This window comes from Anarrhichthys ocellatus, unplaced genomic scaffold (assembly GCF_004355925.1).
Source record: "Anarrhichthys ocellatus isolate YVR2014 unplaced genomic scaffold, GSC_Weel_1.0 scaffold54, whole genome shotgun sequence".
NCBI classification, from domain to species: domain Eukaryota; kingdom Metazoa; phylum Chordata; class Actinopteri; order Perciformes; family Anarhichadidae; genus Anarrhichthys; species Anarrhichthys ocellatus.
The window spans coordinates 2,301,136-2,310,623 of record NW_022280084.1 but is presented as its reverse complement, the minus strand read 5'-3'; the positions used below and the strand labels follow the sequence as shown (position 1 = coordinate 2,310,623).

At 43.3% G+C, this 9,488-nt stretch overlaps 1 protein-coding gene across 1 annotated transcript in view; it reads right to left on the bottom strand.

Moving 5' to 3' along the window:
• The window catches only part of atp1a2a (ATPase Na+/K+ transporting subunit alpha 2a), a 34,586-nt gene extending 25,098 nt beyond the window's left edge, over nt 1–9,488 (bottom strand). Inside the window, exons 1-7 of the mRNA XM_031870681.1 lie at nt 9,357–9,488; nt 7,841–7,900; nt 6,809–7,012; nt 3,079–3,192; nt 2,488–2,622; nt 1,248–1,365; nt 66–334 (exon numbers count right to left, since the gene is read on the bottom strand). Coding sequence (XP_031726541.1) covers nt 66–334; nt 1,248–1,365; nt 2,488–2,622; nt 3,079–3,192; nt 6,809–7,012; nt 7,841–7,900; nt 9,357–9,488 — 1,032 coding nt within the window. The remainder of the gene's footprint in view (nt 1–65; nt 335–1,247; nt 1,366–2,487; nt 2,623–3,078; nt 3,193–6,808; nt 7,013–7,840; nt 7,901–9,356) is intronic.

The following is a 9,488-nucleotide window of genomic DNA, read 5'->3' as shown; positions in this document are numbered from 1 at the left end:
ACACACACACACACACACACACACACACACACACACACACACACACATACATACAAACGACTCACAGTGACAGTAGCCAGCAGTCCCTCAGGCACGTTCGCCACGATGATGCCAATGAGGAAGATGACGGCCTCCAGCCAGGTGTAGCCCAGGATGACTGACAGGATGAAGAAGCTCACGCCCAGGAAGACGGCCACGCCCGTGATGAGGTGGATGAAATGTTCGATCTCTATGTTGATGGGTGTGCGGCGGACCTCGAGCTCCGACGCCAGCGTGGCGATGCGACCCATCACCGTCCGGTCCCCGGTGAATATCACGAGGCCATGGGCCGTACCTGAGAGGGGAGCGGCGACTCACTGTGAGTCTCTCTGGACAGAAGCATCAGTTAAAAACACCGTTTGTCACAGTAGGTACTCTGTTAGATGTCATACTTTTTTTAAATGATGTCTATTTTATTTTGTTGAAGAGAGCTCTTTTAACAAATGTCCAGGCATCAGCTGGCTGATAGGGAGGTGATGGGCCGGATAAAGAGTGGTGATGGATGGAGGAGAATTACAGACGTTGGCCAGTGATTGATGGTCGATCACATGCCGGACCGAGTGAGTGAGTGAGGACAGAAACGGACTCACGTAAAATACAAATAATGTGATCTACAGAGCTCAGCAGAATTTACAGGGATTATAACACATATAGCACATCAATACTTTTCATTACTGATCCACATATTTAAGTTTTAGAGATAGGTTGCAATTAAATCCCGAATCTTTGATATTAAGTCAACAGAGACAAGAAGTCGTTAAAGTGCTCAGAAAAAAATGCAAATTTCAATTTCTACAATCGCATGACAACAGGTCATGACATCTACTGATGAAGATGATGTGATATGATTGAAAGCTCCTGAACATCTACTAAACGGAGCTTGTGGTTGGTTTTTAAATTTAGATTAAAACTGGATGATGTTGCAGATTCTAATGTGAAAATCCCATTGCAATGCTTCCTGCATTACCCTTCGATGATTGACAGCAACTAATAAAACAAATTAAATCCCCATTGGTTAAAATGCATTTAGAATCTAATGCCAACACACTACTGTAGGATGGAGGGACGGCTGTTCTCAGGAACGCACCGAAACACACTCTTGGTTGGTCGAAAAGGCCAAAACTAAGTTGATCTCCAGATGGCGAAAAAAAAAAAAGGCTTTCAATGGCGATTAGAGACAATCTTGGCCAGATGTGGCCTATACTGACCCTCGACACAGTTGGTGGAGTAGAAACAGATGTTGCGGGTCTCCAGAGGATTTTCGTTGGTGAACTCTGGAGAGCGAGTCTGAGGCTCCGACTCTCCCGTCAGAGACGAGTTGTCCACCTTCAGAGGGATGGGGGAGAAAGGAGGAGAGTAACGGTGTTACCCTCTGAGACTGAGGGATGTAACAGGAGAGGGTGGAGTGTTAAAACTGACAGGGTGGAAATGAGAGCAGCGGCACTCATCAGCGACAAGTGCAACACTCTTGTCATATCAAAACCGTTTCCTGGTTATTTTCCCTGCAGTCCTCTACAGGTGGAGACAGACAATTAATTACCAGTCGTATCACACTGCTTCAGAATCCAGAGCAATAAACTCAAGCTAATAGTGTGACATATTGGAGACATTTCATCCTGTAGCATCAGTAAGCACTGAAATAAATTGAGTTAAATATTGAAATTTCAAAAGGTATAAATGTGTGTAACAGAACGCCCTGCCTCATGAGTATGAAGAGAATTCTGCTTCACTCAGTTATTTTTTTTTAAAAGGTGCAATTTTTTTGTTTAAAACGTTCAAATAGAGAACTAATATAATCGACAGAAGGTGAAGCGGTTACAGTGTTGGCATCACGTCAAAGACGTCAAAGTATCGTGTTATAGAGATATCAATAACGAAATTAGCATGCTAACCAGCTAGCCCCGGCCTGTCCTCTCTTGTAATACCACTTACAAACCTCGAGAGGCGATAGTGAGTCACTGTTGCGCCCGGTCTGATCTCATGGGAGGACAAAGAAGTAGAGCTGCACCGAGGGACTGTCAGTCACGTTGAAGGTAAAGTGTCCGTGTACGTTTTGATAGTTTGTTAATTAGATTGAATTAAAAGTGTCGGGAGGACGGAACCTTCAGTTAACGGTTAGCTGTAGCAACTAGCATCCAGCTCCTCCTATTTGTTTGGAGCATGGGCCAGATCGTACACATTGCACCTTTGAAACCCCAAATCAAAAGAAGCCAAGTAGCCACTGGATTCAATAGCAAGGCTATCCAAAGGCCCAAAGATATTCCCATCGGCCTCAGCTGTACTTTGTTTTTGTGCTAATTAGCAAATGTTAGCATGCTCACGCACTAACTTAAGATGGGGAACATGACAAACAATAATTGATTAAAATTAGAGTATAGAAAGACCAAAGTCAGTTATCCCACTGAGACCTGCAGGCTCCCCGGGCTGAGCCCAGCACCCCTCCTCTACCTTGCACCCGCTGGAGGAGATCACTCGAAGGTCAGCTGGGATGCGGTCTCCCCCTTTGATCTCCACCACATCTCCCTGCACCACAAGCTCAGCATTGATCTGCATCTTCTCCCCCTCCCGGATCACCAACGCTTGCTGGCATGGAGAAAAAGGGAAAGGGAGAGGAGAGAAGGGAGAGGAGAGGGAGCGAGAGGAAGAGAGAGCGAGAGTTTGGGAACAGAGAGAGGATTTAGTCAGAGGGAGAAGAGCGATAACACGCCAGAGGTTGTTGAGGTATGTGAAAGGAAGAGATGCAGAGATGAAAAGGAAAAAGAGAGGGAAAAGACAGGTAGTGGAAAAGGAGACAAGGAGGGAGTGAAAAGAGCCTAAATAGATTAAAGAATTAGGCAATCGAAGTGCTCGAGGTGGATAACGCGAGGGGAGTTTTTATACAAACACACTCACAATCCGAAGTTGGCTCAAACATTTATTCTTCCTTTGTGCAAGCTTATTAGGTTTCCACTCAGATGAGTGTGTAAGCCCTACTTGAGGGACGGCTTATTGACTCAGAAAGCTGTGCGATTACACCAAACACCAGACGCATCATCTTACCTGTGGCACCATTTTCTTGAAGGAGTCCATGATTCGGGAGCTCTTGGCCTCTTGGAAGTAGGAGAAACAGCCGGTGATGATGACCACGGCAGACAGCACCACGCCCAGATACAACTGAAACATAGGGGGGAAAAAACCCCAAGCCACAGGGGGAGTCGGTGTCATTATAAACTTAGTTAGGTTCATGTAAAGCGTGTTTCAGCGTAGGAAAAGGGGATTTACAAACCTGGAAACGGTTTTAAAACGGCAAAAACTTAAATGCAGACTGCAAGAGAATAGCTAAGAGAAAACCTGGGGAAGCTCTCAGTCTGAGTGGGAGATTTAAAAGGAGAAGCCGTCCTAGAGCTGAACTGTCTGTGTTCTATTCCTGTCATCTTGGACGGTTAGTCCAAGTGAACATCTGTCTCCCAAAACCCAGAAAACCCAGAACTGAGACTCTGATCTGCGGGACCACCGAGAGATGCTTTCTGGGCTGGAGCCCGGCTCTGCAGACTCGTTGGTTGTGTGAAAAGCGAGGAACATTTATTCTGGTGTTTATTCTCTGCGAATATATTCACTTCTACCAGTTTGAAAAGCGCTGTTATCGGTGCGGCTCTCATTGATGCAAACCAGACAGGCAGTCACTTTGTATGAAAGCGTCTGCCAGATGGTGCACTGTACGCTATGTCCTGGACTCCTGGAATGTGAAATTCTGAAACCTTGAAAAGTTTCCTGTTTTAGAAAGTGCAGCGACAACAGAATGTTTTGTCGGTGTTTACGACATTTGCTTCCAACTCAGCGTTCGGTTTGCAGCTCCTGGTTGCGTGTCTTCGCATGTTTAGCTTTTTCTTCAGATTTGAGCTCAGCTCTCTTGCGTCTCTTCTCACTTCGGGAGGCACTTGTTCACATAGCTGCACAGAATTGTAGGTTCGACATCTGTCCAAGCAGGTGACACATTTGAATCTACTACAGTTTAAAGGATTGAAATAATGAATGTGTCATTTCCAGTGTGCAAGCATAAATTCTAAAATATGGCAGTAAATTATGTAAATTCAGCAGCCTGGGGAAGGGAAAACATTTTCTCACCCCGAGGAAGACAACGCAATCTTTTGGCTCAATAAATCCATCAATATAATGCAAAATTAAGTTCAACAGCGATGTGTGCAGCCCTGTTAGGGTGGATTTTCCTCTTAAATAACTGCTTGTACATTATGCAAAGGCTCAAAGTGCCAAATCTGCAGGCAGTCGGGGCTTTTTGAAGCAGCAGAGCATCCAGCTGTACACACTCTGTACTGAACGTGGAGATTAAACAGGGGGAGATTAAAGTTACCACATGCGCATGTGCGTGTCAACCTACTGTATGTTACTGTATATTATGCAAGGGTTTAATGCTGTCTGGGGTTGGGAGAGCACTGGATGATAATTGCATAATGATTCAGACACATAAAGTGCAGTATGGATGGCTGCTCGGCTCCGTCTGAACAGCGGGTGGTCTGAGTTTTTTATCCCTGCTGTTGCCGGGACCGATTCCAGCGTCAGTGGTTAAATTTACATCACACAATGGGGGTCAATGGGGGTCATGGTGGGTTTTAATGGGTTTTTAAGATGGATTTTTTTCCCCAATTCTATTTTAATGGCCTTACGTTTGATAGTGTCTTTTTCGCTTGTCTTTCTTCACTCTGTTTCCTTCCGTGAATGACGGCACTGTGCTGCTTCAAGTGACCTAATTGCGTTGCCATTTTGGCCAGTAAGCTCTCGAGAGGCCATCGTGGTTAAGTAAAGGTCATATTCAAAAGAATCTCCCCACAGGAACAGAAAGGTCAGGAAAGTCACCAAAATGAAGTATTATGACACTTTCTGGACTCCTAACCTTTGAGTTAAGATTAGATTTAGGATTTATTGTAAAGGGTGACTTCACTATTTTTCAACCTGGACCCTTTTTTTCCCCATGTTTTTGTGTCTAAGTGACTAATGGGGACAACATTTTTTTTAAATTGGTCCAGTATTGAACTAGAGTGCTGCAGAGGGCCGCTAAACGAGCTGCAATGTAATAACTCCTCACCATCAACATACGTCCGCTAATAGAGCTTGTTTCTGCCTCCGACAGGCTCAGGCATTATGGAAAGGACAGAAAAATAAAACGTTTTTCTTTACCTTCGGTCTATTTGTTATTGTGTCTAACCAACCATTTAGTTTGCCCAATGTCCCGATACATAGTATGTCAATTGCAGTATGCTAAAAGTACCAGGATGTTCTGCTACATCTGGTCACAGTATGCAAGCCAGCATGCTTTTCTGGCTATTGTGACCCACGATCCTCTGCGCAGCAAATATGTGAGCAAGAGGGTCAAAGTTCACGGTGCCATGTTATGAGAAAGTAGTAGTTCCCAATGTAATCCATACTGCACACTTGTGGCACACTTTTTAATGGCAGCTGCAGTATGCACTAGAAGTAAAAAAGTATCAAGCTAAGCACAGCACCGGCCCCGCCTCTCCAGCAACAAGTCACAAAAAAGAAAGCGAAAGTTGAAGAGAAAATGTTTTATATCTCTGTTGGGTGCTTTCCATAATGTCCTGGACACTTATAATAACAGGCTGAGCCTGTCACATGTCAAAAATAAGAATATTGACGGTGAGGAACTACATTGCAGCTCAATACTGGACCAATTTCCAAACTTGATGTCCCCATTAGTCACTTACACACAAAGACATGGGGAATAGGACCCAGGCTAGTTCCCCTTTAAGTTAGCGCATTAATATGTATAATATTCAAAATATGTGTTTTAATATGTGTCGGGCTATGAAATATCTTCCCATTTCTTGACGTTCAGTGTAATTATGATATTGTCTTTATATGATGTTATCATTTGACAAAAACTCTGTTTTTGATAACGCCTCCACAGAAAATATAATTAACAACAAATATTTTATTTCAGATTTGTTTATCTTGGAAGATTAATCTTTCTTAGGAGCCAATATTACACAGGCTACATTATTTATTTACTTATTAAGAGGCCCGCTGAGCTGAAACGCTCCTCAATCTATTTAATGTTATTCAGAAATTGGCACGTACAATATGCACAAGTTTTCACACCTTCACTGTATTTTAGCAGCTAAGGTAGACAGTGCAAAGAAAATGCTAAACTAATAAGAATGCACATGAAGTTACAAAGATCCTTATATTTTTGGATTCTAAAGATGCTCCTTAAATGGAAGACAAATTGGAGAAATTGATCTACAACCTAAATGCCAATATTAAGAGATGAATCAAGATATACCAGCAACCCAGGAACTGACAATGGCCGACTTGAATAACTTAAATCCGTCCCTTGATTCAGAGGAATATAAAGGAGGAGGAAAAAATATTTGTTTTAAACGTGTGAAGAGTTTTGTTTGATAATTATGCAGAACATTAGAGCACAGTGCATTGCATTGAAATATTGATTTCTTCATTTTGTATGTAATTTTAGCATATATTTAGCATATCGCAATGTATATTTTGATGTTGAAAACATACTAGTACTAATATTATGATATTGAACCCATCTATAAGCATAAACAGCCATGTATCTCTAACCTCCATCTTAAAAACACAGTGTAATGATGCACACAGGTTTGTCTTCATTTGTCTCCCCTGTACCTGTATTGTAACCGTAGCTGTCTCTGTGTACCTGCAGCACTCCCCGTGTGTGATTAATATGTAAGGTGTGCGCCCCTACATGAGCGTGCATGTTTTACAAGCAGACACTCACGTTGTCATTGGGCGCCTCGTCCTCCGTGGCCACCTGGATGGTGTAGGCCAGGAAGCAGAGGATGGCACCGATCCAGAGCAGGATGGAGAAGCCGCCGAACAGCTGACGGCAGAACTTGACCCACTCCGGGGTGGTGGGGGGAGGGGTCAGGCAGTTTGGACCGTCCCTGGCCAGAATCTCCAAAGCTCTGGCGTTGGTCAGGCCCTGAGGGGGAGACATTTTCAGGACTGAATGTCTATTATTATTATTTTTTTCCATGCGCTGTGAATCTTATTACAACACAACGACCCCATTTTCACCACGGCTTAAAAAGCAATTTTACAGTTGCAGAACATCAAGTATTCCTGGTGGCCTATTTAACACCACGAGTATAATAAAGCGGGTCACTCTCCTCGTCTAAGGTTCAATGTCTTTAAACTGTTGGATAACCTTTATTTATTTTAAATGTCACTATTTTATGCCTAATAGTGTCACGGTCTGATTTAAAGAAAATCCATGTAAGTACCTGAAATACTATAATTTAATTATATTGGGGGGGAAAACACAAATTGGCTCTTTATCCAGCAAGTTTTTGACATTTTTACAGCCGGCGATATTGTTGAGCACCCCGTCTTCTTTCAGTTTTTTTCAAATACTTATCTCAAAAAGATAAAAAATCTGTTTCATTTCACCCGCAATGTCAAACGTAAGGTAAGCAGCAAATGTGTTTACAGCATAAAAATGTGCAAGATATGCTTGTGTCTGTCTGTGTATGGGATTGTGGTATCAACGTGTGTGTGTGTGTGTGTGTGTGTGTGTGTGTGTGTGTGTGTGTGTGTGTGTGTGATTGAGGGATTAAAGATGAATGAGGCTCAAGGTGAGCTGGGGACGCTGCGGTGGATCCAACTTGACCAAAGTAATGTTTGGTCTCAGTTTGGATGCTGCTCGCCGGTACAGACGAGCAGAGATTACGTCTCCGTGGGGGGATATTACAGCAGCTCTTTGTCGTGTGCGAGCGTGCATGTGTAAATGAGACTGCTTGTGTGTCGTTACCTGCGAGAGGTCCACTCCATAGCGTTTACCCAGATCATCAAGAGTTATTTTGTGGTCGTCCTGCAGGGGAAAAAAAATGTTTCTTTATCTACTTGTGCTTTCAGGGAACAGAAACAGTAAACAGAAACAGCGTCATGTAAAGTGCCCTTTAAAAATATGTATAGGGGAATTTGTCTTTGACACATCATCAAAGGGAAACTGTACATATGACTTCACAGTTATGCATTCAATGTTGTGTGAACCGCGTGGCTGCGGCTGTAAAGGGAATTTTAATAACTGACCAAGGTCACATCGTGAGGGCGTAGCACTGATGCGTTACACTTCTCCATCTTACTGCAGAAATACTTTATTCTCTGTTTCTGACATGGATCCAGGGGCTTTATATATATCTATGATTCATTCCCCATGTCAGATCAAAGAGGTCAAACAGTGATGGCCACTCCCTCTGCATTTCCAAGCAGTGCTGAACTAGAGGTGAGCAAAATGTCTGTTCTCCACAAGTAAAAATGTGACCCCTTGAAAACTGTGAAACACTGTTTTTCACTATTAAAAAAGGAGAGCTCAGCGACGTATGTTGTTTTTCTGGGGTTCATTATGTTGTTTGATCGCAGTTTCATATTGTTATTCCTGTGCAAACTGGCCAAATGCTGAGATATTTCCAGTGCAGCTAAAATGGAGTTTGGTACAGTAGTGACAAAAAATTCCAGCTACCAGCTGTCACGAGGGTGTCAGCTTCACAGATTGAAGGGCTATACTTTCTTCCCTCCCCCATAAGAAAGGGAGAAATCCATCAATTTCTTCGCCAACAGGATCGCCTCAGAGGACCACACTGAAAATGTAGCTGCAAGCAATTTGGCCACAATCAGCACTAGTTAATCTTTATTTATATGTCCCTACACACAATATTGATCAGCCATTGTCTGGTGGTTGTTTAACGGATTTCTGGAGGGAAAATGTGGGAAATCACTAGCTGAAGAAGTACATTAAGCAGACTGAGGACAGTAAAACACAACACTTAATCCCAAAACTACTCCTAAGTGTTGATAGCATCCTTTTATTTTTTTTCTTCCTTTAATCAGTCACAGGCCAACTTGATAATTGACAAGAGCTGCTTTATCAGAGAGAGTGCACGCAACAAAACGTACCCCAGTTTTCATGGGCATGCCTTGGCTGCGTTTTGACAGAGCCTCAAAGAGATACAGCTCTGCACAAGACAAAAACACTGCACCACGCTGCTGGTGGCCCACAAATTATTCAGTATCTTTCAAAGTACAAAGACGAGAAGCCAGAGGGTGGTAGAACAGATAGGAGGGGACAGGCTGGCTTGGAACTCATCTAGCACTGACTACACTAAGCAGGTCGGATTGCCTTTTTGTTTACGGCCAGTGTTTTCATTTAAAGCCTTGTTAAATAACCCGGTGTCTTTGGCGTAACATAATTTGGGAGCAGCAGCGATGGAATCAATCACCGTGCAGAGTGAGTGTGGGCTGGAGCAGTGACAGCTTGTTTTTCTTACCAAGGACACTTCCTTCTTCAGCTCTTCCAAGTTCCTCTCCTTCCTCTTCTTCTTCCCTCCACTCTCGGCACCATTCTGGGGAGAGAGGGGGGGGGGTGAAAAAGAGAGATCTCCATACATCAGGTCTATCAT